The following is a 17,500-nucleotide window of genomic DNA, read 5'->3' on the forward strand; positions in this document are numbered from 1 at the left end:
ATACATCTAACCAAGGAGGTAAAAGACCGGAACCATAAAAAATGAAAAGAAAAAAAAAAAAGAAAGAACTGTACTTTGAAAATTATAAGATACTGAAGAAAGAAATTAAAGAAGATACAGTAAGCGGAAGCACATACTGTGTTCATGGATAGGAAGAATTAACATCATTAAAATGTCCGTACTACTCAAAGCAATCTGTAGAGGTTATTTTGAATGCTTTCTTGAGCAGGGTTTTTGTTGTTGTTTTCAAAAACTAGACATTTGCATGGCTTTCATTCTCTACCACTACCCCACCCCCAATTAAATCCCTCAGTAAATCAAAGCAAAAGTTCCTTTAAAAATTTTTTTATTTTTAAATTAATTTAGGCTTGATAAAAATACGATAAAGTTGTTACAGAGATTAATAATATAACAACAATACGACAGTTACAGGAACCAGGAAATTAACATTGATACATTATTACTAACTAATTGGTGATGTCTGTAGTTTCTTCAAGTTTGTGAAAGTGTCACATTCTTTCATGGCACTTTTATTGACACATTTGGTGATTACTGGTGTGTTACTTTGTAGAATAGTCTTCAATTTGGGTTTGTCTGATGTTTTCAAATGATTAAATTGAGGTTATGCATTTTTGGCAAGAAAACTGCAAAAGTACTGGCTGGCCATTTGTTCTCAGTGCATCACATTAGGGGTTTAATTGTTTCTGGTAATATTAACTTGGATCACCTGGTTAAGGTGGTATCTGCCAGTTTTCTCCACTGTACAGTCTTTCTTTCTTCCTTTGTAATTAATAAATATCTTGTGGGGAGATTCTCTGAAATTCCTATTCCTACAGATATTCCTATTTCTCATACCTTTTGTTCACTGACTTTAGCATCTATTGAATGGTTCTTGCCTGCAGTTATTATTACTGTGGTTTTCTATTGTCGATTTTCTATATCCATCCTTTCTTCTATATTTATTAATTGGAATTTTAGAAAGACGATCTGTCCCTTCTCTCCCGTGTATTTATTTTATCCAGTTTATGTCATTTGGTGACATGGATTATAACCCACTACCATCATTATCAAATTATAAGAACTTCTAATAAAATTATTTTTGAAATTTTAATACATTGAGATGACTAAAAATTCAAAGGCCTGTAAAGTATATGGTGAAAAAAATCTCTTCCACCTCTATATCCTGGGTACCCATTTCCATTGCAATGAGTTTATTTTTATTCATCCAGAAATATTAAAAGAGTTGAGAAAAGAATCTTCAATAAAAATTGCTAGATTCTCAAGTATTTTTACGTGGATTATGATGATATCTACTGATTTACTTTGTGTCTTAAGATATTTTTGACAAACATTTATTAGTCTTCAGATTAAATTTAAATTTTCAGACAGTGCATATTATATAGAAATAAGGACGGGTTTCTCCTGAGTATTCTAAAGAACTAAATGCCTAGAAAGCAACATTTTTATTCAGTAATACTTGACAATTAATTTATCTGAGTTCAAAAGTAAGTAACCTCCAAACAGAATTTAATTTAAATGATAAAAGATACATATTCCAATTAAATAATAGGGTTTTATTCACTTTTTAAAAAACCCTTTTTACCACTCTGTTCTGTTCTTTCTAATAGCAGCCCATTTGGCCTTCTGTGTCTAACAGCAGTATCCATCTACTCGTTCAGGAAGCTGGGAGTGAAAGAAGGAGGCTGCAAATACGGGGTTTTTTGGAGTCACCAAGAAATTGAACTTATCGGACTACACTTAATATAGTATAGCTAGTAATAAACCAAAAGCTGGTTTGTTTCATTTTCTTCTCTTACATTCTCCAATTACTGTCTCTTAAAGTGAATTTTAAGAGTCTTATTTCAGGAAGTCCTTTATGAAACTTTAAATAAAAGGTGGTTGGATTTACTATGCCCTTGGACCAATTTTTTAACTCTCTGAGCATTATTATTATTATTATTATTATTATTATTATTTTGCAAAGTAGGTATTCTACTTCAGATTCTGATGAGAATCAGGTGATAATTCATACAAGTTATTTTAGCATAGTATGGGTTCTCATATATTAAAAAATAATTAGATAGGTCTTTGTGAGATTTTTTAAGAATTGGGAGTCACCGACTCAATCCTTACTATAATTTTGTATAGAGAAACGAATAATGCATTTGTGACATTAATGCAACATTTGACTTACTTTCTACTATCCTAATGGGAATATCTTCTATTTTCTAAGTGATAACTATAAAATATTCATATAGTAATGTGAAAGCTAAATAGTCTCTCTAAATCCATCTCCCAGAGAGGACTGCTGTTAATAGTTGTTACATCTTTCCAGTTGACATATAGGTTACGTTAGTTAAAGATATACAACATAGTGATTAGACGTTTATATAACTTAAAAAGTGATCACTCTGGTAAGTCTAGTACCCATCCGACATCATACATGGTTGTTACCTGTGCTTATATCCCTGGCAACTGTTGGGCGATTTGTTCTTCTGGATCCCTTCACCTCCCCCCTACCCCCCAGTTCTGGGAGCCATCTGTTCGTTCTCTATGCGTTTGTTTCTGTTTTCCTTGTTTATTTTGTTTTTTAGATTCCACATGTAAAGGAAGTCGTAGGGTATTTGTCTTTCTCTGTGTGACTTATTTACTTAGCATAATAATGTCTAGGTCCACCCATGTCCAGGCATGAAATGCTAGATCATATGGTAGTTCTATTTTTTAAGTTTTGAGGTATAATATTGGGGTTTTTTTTTTACTTTAATGTGTCCATCTAAAAATACACATACTTAGTATAAATTGGATCATATAACAAACATTCTTTTCTGTAACCCTTGAAAGAGCTTTTTCAGGAAGGTGCAGCTATTGTTAAATACCTTACAAAATACAAAACAGCTGCTGAGAACAATCATGGAAATAGGATGTATATATTTTCATGAGACTTGGCTGTTTCATGTTTTTTATGTGAGATGTATCAACAGTTTTGCACAGTTGTTAATTTTGGCAATTTAAAGGAGAGCTGTGATAAATTTAATTTTGTAGTTTTTCTTTTTGTGCTTATAGTTCTGAAGTACAAATACTGTTTAACCTAAAAAGTAAGGTCCCATCTAGAGAATTATTGATAGCTTGCTTTTTTTTTTTCTTGTCATTTTCAAAGCAGTTTTCTCACAATTAAATCAGATTTGAGCTATTTTGGTTGTTTGAGTAAGCAAAACATTCTATTAACTACTGCATATTGTTTAGTTATCTGTTTTTTAATGCATTTGCTTTTCTGTACTTTGTGAATGTAGCTTTTTAAAATGAGCACAGTGAAGTTACACTATTCCATGGGTTTTGCTATGCTCAAAATATCTTTAAAGTTTTCCCCGGTATTTAGTAAAGCCTGAATTAGAGGTTTCTGTTGGCAGAAGAGAGCTGTATTGACATGACATGACAACCACCTCTGTGTAGTGGCAGTTCTTCGGTTATAAATACACCCCTAATATTCTTTTAATATTTAATGAGTATTATGTAAATAGAGGCTAAGAATTTGTCAGGTAAGACCTAAACTAACTAAAAGCTTACTTTGCTGTTTGTGTGTGTGTGCTGGGTTAGTGTCCAGCTAGAGACCAGTTGCAGTAGTGAGGAAGTACGAGCTCATTTCAGCTTCAGCTGAAAAGGTAAAAGCTCTCATTTTAACATTGCCAGTAAAATTTATATTGTGTACATCAAAACATTTTTATAAATAATTGGCTCTTATTTTACTGTATAAATTAATGGAAAATGTGAAATTTTTTAAAAGGCAATAATGGTCAGTTGATACTACAACTTTTTAATTTTACCTCCAGCTGTATTACAAGGATAAAGTAATTTTTTGGTGGATTTAAGTGTAAGGCACAAAGAAAACAGATGCCCAAATATAATGCTTACTAACATTGGAATAGCTAGTTGAGCAATTAGAATTAGCTACCATAACATTGACTACAGAATTGTGTCTTGTATAACATCTTTTTCAGTGTTTTAAACAGTCATCTTTTAATTTGGATTGTTACAAATCCTCAAAATAATAAGTTTTATGCATTTTACTGGTATATCATTGATAGTTTTTGTTTACTACTGAGCTAGTAATATTTTTATTATTTCCTAATTTTTGTTTTTTTGGTTTAAATTTGTTGAAAAAATTCTAAGCCAGAAAGTGAAATAGGGCTACATTTTATTCTTTTATCTTGTCTTCCAACATTGCATATTGAATTTATACAGTGTCCATCTTCAAAAATGACTCCTTAATTTTATAACTTAGATTTTTCTCCTCCTATTTTTCTCTTCTACATTATTTATGTTGTCTTGAATTCTGACATTTAACTTTTCCCATAGAGTGATTTATCTGTTATTCAATCCAATAGCTTAGGTTTTAAAAGAATATGCAAAATATTAAGGTGGCAAAGGGTGGGATGCAGAAATGAGCTGAGGCTTATGAAATAGCAGAATGATTTTAAAACAAAGCTTTTACTTAAATTCATAGGTGAAATAAGGGCAAGGGAAAAGGCTTAGGGCAGATGATGTATATTAACAGGTCACATAAAAACAGAACTCTGTGTTGACTACTTTTCCTCCTAAATTGTAAATAGGAGCACAATTACTGACAGATAATTGGGCTTTAGTTTGGAACAGGAAAAAAAAATCAAGATAATTAAAGCTGAAGAATGTGAGGAGACGATAAGTAGCATAAGCGAAACAAGTTTTTACTACTAAACAAAAGTAGCTTTGAGGACGTTGGGACTTGAAAAAGCATGATAACTGAATATCAGTTCAAGAAAACATGGAAAAATGAGAGGAGCCTGAATGACGGAAAGGTGACTACTCCCCCAGACTGAAAAATTTATATTGTAAACTTGGTGGCACAACCTGTAGGTTCCCAAACAGATGATTTCCTGTTGAAACCGACAGATCCAGAGGGAGGTTCAGGTCCTACTGCAGCTTGAGATGTCATCGGACAGATGACAAGGTGCATCTGTATTTTAGTATCCAGGCCAGAGAAGTGTGAGCTCAATGAAGCCGCAGTTAGTTGGATCTTTGACTCATAGAATAGTCATCCCTAAAAAAGGTCAACTGATAGATTAACGAAAATGATCCACACACAAAAATTTAAATCATCTCAGTTGTGGTGCTGTCAGTGGTGGAGGCTTGTCTTGGCACCACCAGCACTTCAGCAGAGCGATGTGCTCACCAAAGAAGTGAGGGGTTCCTGAACACACCATGGAGGGTCGGGTGCTTGGGGCTGGGGGTACACTCACTGGCTGTCAGGGAAGGATGTGTATGCAGTGTAGGGTTTTCTGTATTAAAGGGGACATAGGCAAATGGAATGCGTCTAGATGAGTGGGAGTGTGTAAAACCATGTCACCGTGCATTTAGAGAAGAGGACGCCTAGATGTCACAGAGCTCTTCAAGTATGTCACAGGCTGTCATGTGAAAGGCATTGGATGACCAATGAGCTTTGGAGTGTTGAGTGGTAGGGCAGTATGAGAAATTTTAGGGATGATTTTGCTCAGTAAAATAAATTTGTAACATTTAAGAACTTCAGAGATGTCTGAAGCAAATTTTCTTGATCTTGGGGATATTTTTGAGTTAATGTAGTAGTAGTTTTTGTACTGGGAGAGTAAACAAATGGTTCTGAGCTTTTTGTTCTCCGAGCCCCTGTTGTAGGTTGATGAAGGTAGTGTGGAGATGAGAGGACATTTGCATGTTACCACATCATGTTTAATACAACAAAAGAATATATGAAACATAACTAGTCACGCAGTATTCTGGTGTTTCATAAATGAACACCTGTGAATCCACTGCCTACAAAGGAATCAGAATATCACCCATTCCCAGGATGTGCTTTTTTTTAGCTGTAATTATACCAGCTGATACCACCATTAACCAAAGCTCTGATTGCCAGGACTTATAGAAAGAAAAGTTCGGAAACAGAACTTCTTTAACCATGAGGGAAAATAAATGGAGTTTTGCATACTGAGGTTGGAAACCAATGGATTCAATGGACTCACTCTAAGCAACCTCTAATTATATATGAGGCACAGGCACATACAAGTTAAGCAAGAAACTTGTCTAAAATCACACAAGCAGTTACTGTTAGAACTGGAATCAAAACTTGTTCTAACTTGAGTGTTGTAAAATAACATGCCAAGAAGCACTAGTGATTTCCTGGCTAGAAAGTTGCTGTTAATAAAGGGTAGTACTCATACTCAGGCGGTTAGATCAACAATGAATTAGACTGTAAATGTCTTGAGAACTAGAACTGAGTTATCTTTTGTTCCCATATGTGCTGTTTTGTATATAATTTGTGTTCTATTACTACATTGAGCAAGATATCTTAGAGACTGAAAGAAACATGGTAGAAAGACTTTTTCATGTTAAGAAAAAGTAGAATTTATAATTTTATTTATTTTTTAAGTATTTTTATTGATATTATTAGTTTTTCCCAATTTTCCCCGTTTATCCCCCCTCTGCCCTGCACTCCCCAACCCTCCAGCATCCCCCCCTTAGTGCATGTCCATGGGTTGTACATACAAGTTCTTTGAGTTCTCTGTTACCTATACCATTTTTTATCTCTCCCCGTCTATTTTATGCCTACTGATTATGCTTCTTCCCTGTACCTTTTCACCCCTATTTCTCCCTTCCCCCTCCTCACTGATATCCATCCCTCCATGTGATCTCCATTTCTGTGGTTCTGTTCCTGTGGTTCTGGAGGGTTTCTAGTTGTTTGCTTAGTTTGTTTTTGTTTTTGTTTTAGGTTCAGTTAATAGTTGTGAGTTTGTTGTCATTTTCCTGTTTATATTTTTTATCTTTTTCTTAGGTAAATCCATTTACCATTTCATATAATAAGGGCTTGGGAATGATGAACTCCTTTAACTTGACCTTATCTGGGAAGCACTTTATCTGCCCTTCCATGCTAAATGATAGCTTTTGCTATAGCATTGCTGCATAGAGTAATCTTGGATGTAGGTCCTTGCCTTTCATGACTTCAAATACTTCTTTCCAGCCCCTTTTGCCTGTAAGGTCTCTTTTGAGAAATTAGCTGACAGTCTTATGGGAACTCCTTTGTAGGTAATTGTCTCTTTTTCTCTTGCTGCTTTTAAGACTCTCTCCTTATCTTTAATCTTGTGTAATGTAATTATGATGTGCCTTGGTGTGTTCCTCCTTGGGTCCCACTTTTTGGGAACTCTTTGAGCTTCCTGGACTTCCTGGAAGTCTGTTTCGTTTGCCAGATTGGGGAAATTCTCCGTCATTATTTGTTCAAATAAGTTTTCCATTTCTTGCTCTTCCTCTCCTCCTTCTGGCATCCCACATCCCATAATTCGGATGTGGAACATTTAAAGATGTCCTGGAGGTTCCTAAGCCTCTCATTTTTTTGAATTCTTGTTTCTTCATTCTGTTTTGTTTGGATGTTTATTTTTCCCTTTTGTTCCAAATCGTTGCTTTGAGTCCTGGTTTCCTTCCTGTCACTCTTGGTTCCCTGAATATTTTGCTTTATTTCATTTTGGGTATCTTTCCTTTGTTCGTTCATTTTTTGTCCAAGCTCATTCAGTTCTGTGAGCATTTTGATTACCAGGGCTTTAAATTCTCCATCAGATAGGTTGGTTATCTCCTCATCGCTTAGCTCTCTTTCTGAAGTTTTGCTCTGTTTTCGTTTGGGGCATATTTCTTTGTCTCAGAGCACCTGTTATGTTGTAAGGGGCCGGGCAGCCCTCCTTGCTACGCTGTGGGGGAGGGGCCAGAGAGGGAACAATGCAGCTCGCCTGCTCAGCTGCAGCCCACTTTACAATGAACTCTCATGTGAGACTGGAAGTTTTTCCCACTGGGTCACGGTAGTCCACAGTCAGTTCTGAGTCTTACTTACTTTTTCAATCAGCCCCGCCCAGAGGGTCTAGATTGGTGGTTGTCCTTTTGGTTGTGCAAGAAAGCGGAGGGTTTCTACCTATGTCTCCATCTTGGCTGGAACTCAAATTTTAATTTTCTTGTTTGTGCTTTTGCTTTACACAACTGCCCATCATTGGAAAACAAATATCAGAGTTTCCTTCCTCTTGACTTCTTTCTTGACCCTGATACCTGCAGTAGTTGATAACTGCCGCTTTCATGCTACCGCTGTCTCTGCATCCCTACTGTTCCTGTACCTTGGCTCTCTGTTCGTTCGTTGAGAACTGGAATCATTACTTAACTTGAATGCCCTAGAACCTAGCTCATTCCTCCTTTCATTCACCCACCCGTCTACCCAATCCACTGAGTATTAATTGAGGATCCACTGTCTTCCAGGCAGGATTCTAGAAGCTGGGGAGACAAAGGGTGATAGCTTCTCATGGAACTTTCAGCAATTAATCAATCACACAAATGTTTATAGAACTATAACTTAAGTTGTAAATATATTTTCCATTATGTCACCTAATTGGCTATAGGAAGGTTATTGGTTTTTATGTATTTATGTTTTTTAAATGGAGGCATCTGAATTTTCTCATTTATAATTGATTCTTTTGGTTTCTCTAAGTTTGGTAACATTGTTTACCTGGAAAATCATTCCCCCGCCTCAAACAGTTATATTATTTTGATTACTTACAGATTTTAAACATTGAACTACTCTTGCATTAATAGTATAAATTCCACTTTGTTTTGGTGCATTATTCTTTTAATATGCTGGGGAAGCCTCTTCATTTAGGATGTTTGCATCTATATTCCTAAGCAAATTTTATCTGTATTTTCCTTTTATGATATTGTCAGGTTTCTCTATCAGCAATTATTAACTTCACAATCAGAATTGGTCAGTTTGAAGGTTTAAGTGTAATAAACTAATAATGTAAGTGTTTTTATATAGAGAATGGGACTAAAGGATGTGTGTAATTTTACCTAGATTAACTTTTTCTAATTCCCTTCAGTTAATTATTTGCTGTAATTACGTAAGTAATCATTTATGTTTAAATTATTACTTGGTTGTTGAAAACTTGATTTGAGAATTACAGTCACATGCTAATTTAAGAAAAACAGTAATTCAATACTGGACATCTTTAGGAAGTTGAAAACTTGATTTGAGAATTACAGTCACATGCTAATTTAAGAAAAACAGTAATTCAATACTGGACATCTTTAGGAAGGATTTCATCGTGAAACTGGAAGTATAAAAAGTAAAGAATTGAGGTCTTGTTCCTATAATGTATTACAGTTCAATCCAAGATACCATTTTAAAAATATTTTCAAAATTTCTTCGCTTTCAGAAACAAGCGTTGGTTTAGAAATAAACAAACAAACATTGGTTCTTTGCTTTCAGAAATAAACAATGCGCTTGTCAATCTGCTTGTCAAAGCACATGTTTTGAGAGAAAATTTGTTATAAATATTGCCATCACAGAAGCAGAAAATGTATTAGAGTGGAGTGTTTCCACTGATTAAGACTATGCTATATAACTAAGAACATCTTTTATAATGCCTTTTTGCTGTGCTAGATTTTACTCAACTAAAAGTGACTTAAATAACTAAAAACGAAGTGTGCACTCATATTTGATAGTTACTTAATAACAATGATTGAAATTCCATGTTTGGAAAGCATAAAAAACACATTTTAAAAATAAAAACATTATTTTTAAATACGAATGGACACAAACCTTTCCCCCCAAGGAGGATGTAATCTATAGAATGAAGAGATGGTTACAAGAAATAAATTTTTTTCAAGAATTTATTAGTTTATTTGGAGAAATTTTAAATTTCTAAATTGATTTTAGAGAAGGGGCAGGTGGGGAGAGAAAATCATTGCTTTGTTGTTACATTTTATTTATGCATTCATGGTTGATTCATGGATGTGCCCTGACAGCAGATCAAACCTGCAACTTTGGTTCATTGGGACGACACTTTAACCAACTGAGCAACCCTGCTAGGGCCCGTCCAGCTAATTTAATAGCTACAGCCCGTATGTTCCAGTGGTCAGGAGCCTATCCTCTAGCACTTTGTGGAAGCTTAAAGAATTATTGAAAGAGTTCATTAATTTTTTTGAACAGGGCTCTATTCATTAAAATAGATTTCTTATACTTTCTTTTAAAGAAGTATACTTATACCTGGGATGTCACAATAGTTTTTTAAAAAGGTAATTGACTAGGTGTCTCTCTTGTTTTTTATATTTCAATAAGCCAATATAGTTTAATTTTCATAACCGTCTTTTCTTTAAAATGTCTCTGATCATCAGTGTTTTAGTGGTCAAATCCAAGGTACCTTGCTCTTTACCTTGCCATATCTTTGTGATATTTGACACTTCTGATTACCCTGTCCTTGTTTCTGTCATTTCTTAGCTTCTTTGACAACTCTTCCCTACTTCTGTCTTCCTCCATTTCTTCTTGGTTTGGATCTTTTTCTCACCCCTTATATGTTGGTTTCCCAAAGGTTCATGCCATCCTGCTTTTTTCCCCTACACCCTTTCTAACTTTTCTATTCCTAAAGCTTTAGTCACTAAATTTGAGTATCAAATTAATACTTCTGCTGAACTGAAAATGTATTTATCTGAAGTAGAAGAGAGCCTTTGGTATTGTTTTGTCAGATAGGCATTCTTAAGGTAGTTATTTGACTAAAGCTATCATTTGGAATTAATGGCCTCATTTATACATGGAAAAAATTAGATAAAATAACATCTACCTAATGTATCATAGTGGATAAGAACTTGGGCTCCAAGGTTAGTTTTAATAAAATATATTACTTGGTGTATAAATTTGATTTCTGGGTAGAAATTAAGCTGTAGTCCTGTTAGACATATCCAGAGAATGATAGATGAGGTCAGCAGTTCTTTACTTCTTTGAGTTTTAACACTTTACCAACGAAATTTACCCCTCCTCTTTTTTTCCCCCCTTGGACTAGCAAGAACGTTTTTGTCTAATACATTTAAAATTTTTCTTTTCAACAGAGATTAGCAGAGTACGGAAAGACATGTACAACGACACATTGAATGGCAGCACAGAGAAGAGGAGTGCAGAGCTGCCTGACGCTGTGGGGCCTGTCGTTCAGCTGCAAGAGAAACTTTATGTGCCTGTAAAAGAATACCCAGACGTGAGTGTGTTTTCTTGTTTTAGTCAGTGTTTTCCTGCTTCACATACCTTGGGAAGAGTTATCTGGCAGTAAATTCTGTGACATTATCAGCCGCTTTAAAGAATTTCATGAGAGGACTAGAAGTATGATTCATTAGGTGTGGATAAATATGTTTTAATTTGAATGCTGCTGTGTCACTTTTGGCAGTGCACGTGGTAAAGACTCAGTTTTAGATTTCAGATGAAGGCAAGAATTATGTAAAGAGCATTGGCCTGAGGGTTCCAGAGCTTTGGGTACAACTCTGAGCTCGACTTTGAACTGACCTCAAAGAAGCCATAGCCTGGGCCATGTTGACTTTTCAGTAAAATGAGAGTTTGGACTAGGACAGCTAAGGTTTCTTTCAGCTCTAAAATTTCTGATAACCACTGTTTATAACTTATTTTTTGTTCTTCTTAATCCCTTGCACACAACTATTCTGTGTAAACATTTTGTTGCAAATAGCCTCCTTGTCCTATACCAGTTAACTTATAAATAGCTCCAAGCCCGCATTCGTTACAAAGCCCTACCTGATATGGTCCTTTTTCTCTGACCTCACTAAATGAGTTTCCCTCTTCCTCAATACACTGTGCAGTTACAGTGGCTCTTAGAACAGGTTGAGCCAGTTTCCAGCCTGAGGACCTTTATGTTAGCTGTGCACTGATCTCTGCTGACTGGCTGCTGCTTGTTGTTAAGGTTTTAGCTTAAATGTCACTTCAGAGACGCCTCCCCTGACCACTTAATCTAAAAGCAATCTTGTTAGTCATTGTTTCACATTAAGTGTCTTTATTTCTCTCCAGTAGCATTTATTATCTGATATTTTTTTCTTATTTATTTTTTCTTGGTGTCCCCAGCAAGGTATTTAAAGGTACTTAAAAACCTGTTTTTGTTATGAATTGCTGTGTTACAGATATGCATGATATTGGACATAATAGGAATCCACTACCTGTTGAATAAATAAAGGCAAATGGGTGACTTTTCGCTAGGTTTCAGAGGACTTTTCTGAAAGCAAGTACAAGAAAAAGCTGGTGTTGTATGGTCAAAAATGTGATGTGTACTCTTAAAATTCAGTGATTTTATGGACAGTATACTAATCTAGAGAAGGGAAATAAGTGTCTTAAGGTGGATTGATGGAAAAAAGCTTTGATATTTCACAAATTGTATCGCCAGTATAATTTTCTATAAATCTAATGCATTTACTGTTTTTTAGTACTTTTGGTTGTAAATATATAAAAATTGATAACGTAGTCAAAGAGAGAATCTGTTAGAAGATAATTGGGCACAGTAAAAAGGATTAAAGGTGGCAGTCAGGCCCCTGTGAGAACCCCAGGAGTTTGCACCTTCTGTGCTGAAAGCCTTGCTTTTAACATAACTTGGAATTAGTGCCCCCCAGACTTTGTCTGAACTTAAGATTCTTCGGAGGGAGAATGTGTTTTGGACCAATCTGCCATGACTAGGGACGTGATGTGATCGAGCTTATATAACTTAAACATGACCACTGTGGGCCTGCCCCTGGGTATTGGGGTGATTCCTAGATAATGGGGCGTTGTGATTTGGGCAGCTCTCAACTGAAGTCTGCTATTCTGGTGTTTTGGTATCTCCTGAAGTATGTCAGCCTTCTCATCTAAGCTAGAAAGGATAAAGTTTCAGCCTTAGTCATTAACATGGAATACTTTTAACACCTTGTTAGAACTACAACCTTGATCCTGTTGGTCCTCATTCTTCTTTAAAAGAAAAAAAAGGCATAGCATGGTGTAGATCAGTGGTTCTTCAAATGTGGTCCCAGGACTAGGGCATCCACAGCCTACTGGGAACTTGTGAATGTTCAAGCCCCACCCCAGGGTAGTTGAATTGGCAGTCTGCCTTCCCAGCCCTATAAATCAGCTATTTTCACCTTTTTCATCTCAAGGCGCACACAAGCTAATTACTAAAAATCTGTGGCACCCCCCCCTTTTTTTTTTTTTTTTTTTTTTTTTTTTGCTAATCTGGCACAATAGGTATGATTTCGATTCATTCACACTGGATGGCTGTTGTTGTGGAGACTTGTCATTTTTTTTATTTGACGATCTAAGGGGAAAGAGTCAGTGCCCTGGACTAAATAGTCCAGTGTTGGATGCTTTAAAATTTCTTGTGGCACCAGTGTGCTGTGGCATACCAGTTGAAAATTGCTGCTGTAGATGATTCTGATGCATGCAAGTGTGAGAAGCACTGCTTTCACTTGATGTCATCAGAATGAGTCGGGCACAGAGGTGATGACGTGTGGTCCTTTTTGCCAGGCTGTGTTCCAAGAGGCAGGTAGAGTGTGAACTAAACAAAGCCTCTGCTTTTGTGAAGCAAACATTGCAGAGACAGAGACAGACAATAGCAAATGAGTATTTACCTGTATTTTGCCGTATATGATGCACACCTTTTTGCCCAGATTTTTGAGGGAAAAATAAGGATGCTCATTATACATGGGTAGTACTAATTTGTTACTGGTACACAAAATTTCTTGTGCCTTGTATCTGTTGTTGTGTTTTGTAATTATTATGTAAAATTTCTTGTACCATAACATATTCAAAAATATGCTAAAATTCCTTTCATAATAGAAAAAATATGTAAATATAAATAAAAAATTAAACTTAAATACTCTTTTCCTGAATGTTTGGGTCAAAAACGTGAGTGCACATTATACATGGGAGCACGTTATATATGGCAAAATATAATTCTTCAGGTGCAGTCATTGCTATGGAGAGAAATAAAGTGGGGTAAGCAGACATATAGTGACTGCTTTTATAGTCAAGAAATCTGTCATAAAGTGAAGGGAATGCGGAGTCATGAACGAGTGTTGGGGAGGATGGCAGGAAAATCATGTGGGAGAAGAATGTTCCAGCAGCATGAACAGCAAGTGCAGTGACACTGTGGCAGTGGTGTGCTTGGGAAGGGTGGTGAGAGGAAGCAGAGAGGCCATATCAGGTAGGGCTGCGGCCCCCATAGGGATCTCACATGACTGTTCTGAGAGGAATGGGAAGCCACTCAGATGTTTCAAGCCAAGGGGTGACATGAGCTTTCCTGGGTTTTCATAGCTTCATTCTGGCTGCTGTGTGGAGGAAGACCATTGGATGATGGTCACAGCAAGGGGACCAGCTAGGGAACAGAGGAGGGAATGTGAACAAGAGGATGTAGAAGTACATGAATCTTACATAGATTGTTCACTGAAAGCCAATAGGATTTGCTGATTGGATAATGGGGTGTGAGGGAAAGTCCTGAATAGCTCAAAGGTTTTGATTAGTTGGAGTTACGGATACTCCACTTCCAGAGGATACTCCACTTCCAGAGCGAGGAGTGAGAAGAAAAACAGGTTAGGGAGGTGGGGAATTGAAGTCAGGCATCCAGGTACGGGCATGTGAAATAGGCAGGTTGGTATATGAGTTGTAGACGACTCTTGGCACCCCAAAATGTCTATTTTAACAAAGTTATTTAAATGAGAAATTTACTTATAATTCATCGGAGACAAGAAATTAATATAGAACCACTTTGGTCTTCCAGATAATGTTTTTAATACTTTGATTTTGAATTTGTTAAAAGAATTGAAGTTGGGCAAAACTGGGATCTGCTCATGATTTTTGAGTTTTCTTTGAGGTAATTAATATACAGCAGTGAGTAGTTCTGTTTTGTGGTTTGTATTAGGGACTTTATCTCATCTTTAAAAAAAATTAAATAGCATCAAACAAATATAACAAGGGAGTCTGCGTCAGGTTTTTGTGGTATGGGAGAAGATTTATTTCAGAATTAAGAATTAGATATTGGCCAGAATAAATCAAATATTTTCTTCATACTGTTGCTTTTTTTTTTTTTTTTCACTTAGCATATCTTTGAAGTATGGGAAGGCTATATACTCACCCTTCCCATTTGTATATAAGCTTGATTTTGTAAATGAATTCATCCCATTTGACTTAAAAACCACTGCTATTACAAAGTTTCAAAGGAGCAGTATAGCATAGTGGACAAAAGTGTGGGCTCAGACCCAGACCCCTGACTGGATCTGCTGTTTGTTTTCTGACTTCAGGAAAATTACTTGCCATTTCTGGTCCTCAGTTTCCTCATCTCTGGAATGGACATAGTGATAGGGTTATTACTCTTTCACAGGGTTATGAGGAGTTATACGTGACTTACGAATGAGTTTATACATGTAAAGCACTTGGAAAATGCGTTGATGCTACTTAAGTATTACCAGAATGTACACTCCATGAGGGTGAGGATTTTGTCTGTTTCATACTCCTATTACCCATCTGGTAAATGTTAGATGGATGATAAATATTTGTTGTGCATATCTGTGTGAAAGATTCACTCTTTCAGATACGAGTGAACTTAAGAAAAACTTTTGCATCTATCTGCACACAGCAACTTACAGAAGTGTTCATTTGGAACTCTTGTTTTGGGCTTGGCTGTGCACAGTTCTGGGATGATAGGAGAAGAAAGTCTTAGATTCAGTGTTTCAGAAAGGAGGTAGTACTCTATAATGGCCTTCACCATGGTTTTGAATCAGTGGCTTGATGTTGGAATGAGAACGTATTATCAGTAGCCTATTGAAAATGTACTCTATTGTACCAAGCACATCCTGGGGGTGGGGGTATTAATTTGGTTGAGAAAACTCATCATAATGGAACTAATAGTGGGTTTTTGAGCCAGACTGGCCTAGATTTTGAATTCTGGCTTATCCCGTCACTGGTGATACTTCTCAACAGGTGCCACCATAATGCTCTGTAATAGGCTATCCTAGAGCTCAGTGTCTTAAAATAACACACACTGATGCCTGTGCTCTTGAGTCCGCACTGGATGTAGGCTAAGGTTCTGCTGATTGGGCTGAGCTGAGGTCATCTAGGTCTTGATCTAGGCCAGCTGCCGGTGGGTGTTCCTGCTGGACGCAGCCCAAAGGGGCAGCAGTTACTTGGAGTTCGTCTTTTCTCGGCAGGTCACTGGCAGGTCCGGCAGCTTACGCAGTGCGGGGCCTCCATTCCAGTTCCATCCGTTAACATTTTATTGGCTCAGCGGTGGTCAACGGGGAAGGTTTTTGCCCCTCTGAGACATTTGGCAATATCTGGAGATATTTTTGTTTGACAAAACTTGGAGAGATTACTAGGTGGCATCCAGTGCTGAACATCCTACAATGCACAGGACAGCCTTCCGCAACAAAGAATTACTCTGCCCCAAATGTCAGTGGGGCCGAGATGAAGCAACTGCATTATTAAGTCACTCTGTTCTCAGTGAGAAGGAGACTGGGATAAATATTTCCTGAAAATAATAGAGACTTTCCCATTGGCTTTGTGCACCTGTTCATTTTTTAGAATCTGTTTTCTTGTCTGTGAAATTATAAGGTGTATCTCAGAATTGTTTGGAGGAATAAAGATAACAAAGGTATGGCATCTGATAGAGCACTCAATATGTTCCTGTGATTGTGAATAAGAAAAGAACTCCTAAACTTGAAGGAGCCCACAGTCTTTAGGGGAAAAATAGAAGATGTTGCATTAAATCATTTAATACTGTTTAAGTTTATCATACATTCATAAGGTGATAGGCATGAATGAAGATAAAAGCTAGGCCATCAAACTGGCATTTTGGCCCCTTTAGTTATTAAGGACTTTCTTGAATCTGTGGAGAGCGTATAGGCAGTGTATGAATAGTTTAACTCTGATTGGTATTAAGTAAAAGACTGTGTTTCAGTAAGTCAGTACTAATTCTGTCATCAAATTTGCCTGGTTACCAATTTTGAGTTACTGAGAAATTGTTTTATAGGATCTACCAGATTGATGGTAGGTAAGTTTCAAATATGGCCAGGTCTAGCTTTTAGGGATATAAGTTGCTATGGACAGATTACATTCCTAAACTGTTTGCTTGGGATGTGAGATGATGAAATTGTAGTGAGACTTTCCCCAGAGATTGTATATGAAGATAACTCTCTTTCTTTCTGATGTTTATAAATGGGTTTTAATTTGAATGATTATAGCCCTGGAAGGTGTGTGTTGGGTCTAGGATCTCAGTTTGATGCACATCATCAGAGGTTTATAAGTTGGATAAAGGCCCTTCCAAGTAGTTTTTCAAGCTTGTAGGATCCCAGCCTGGCAACAACAACAATAATACAGATTTACAATGTTATTCACAGTATTCTCTATTGTTTTATAATAATATTCTTGTTATTGGTGGAATGTGAGTTTAAAGCTTCCTTTTATTTAATTTTCCTGGGTTTGCAGAGAAAATTTGGCTAGTCATAGCTACTGAGTTAGTATAGGGTTATTGGTGGTTTTCTTCTAGTTCTTAATATTGTCACCTACAGATTGGCTGTTGAGCTGGCATGTGGATTTGAAAGTTCTGAGAAGAGATGGTCAATGCAGTCATCTTTTCGTTGACTTTTTTAAATTTTTTAAATCCTCACCTGAGGATATGTTTATTGA

The 17,500-nt window shown here is 36.4% G+C and overlaps 1 protein-coding gene across 7 annotated transcripts in view; it reads left to right on the plus strand.

Moving 5' to 3' along the window:
• The window catches only part of QKI (QKI, KH domain containing RNA binding), a 148,405-nt gene that overhangs the window by 31,914 nt on the left and 98,991 nt on the right, over positions 1 to 17,500 (plus strand). For all 7 annotated transcript variants that reach the window (XR_008425598.2, XM_053914228.2, XM_053914229.2 and 4 more), the window contains exon 2: positions 10,912 to 11,054. Coding sequence is in view for 6 of the 7 variants with exons in the window: in XM_053914228.2 (XP_053770203.1) it covers positions 10,912 to 11,054 (143 nt within the window). In the remaining variant the exon portion in view is untranslated. The remainder of the gene's footprint in view (positions 1 to 10,911; positions 11,055 to 17,500) is intronic.

The sequence above is a fragment of the Desmodus rotundus genome, chromosome 11, assembly GCF_022682495.2.
Source record: "Desmodus rotundus isolate HL8 chromosome 11, HLdesRot8A.1, whole genome shotgun sequence".
Classification (NCBI taxonomy): Eukaryota; Metazoa; Chordata; class Mammalia; order Chiroptera; family Phyllostomidae; genus Desmodus; species Desmodus rotundus.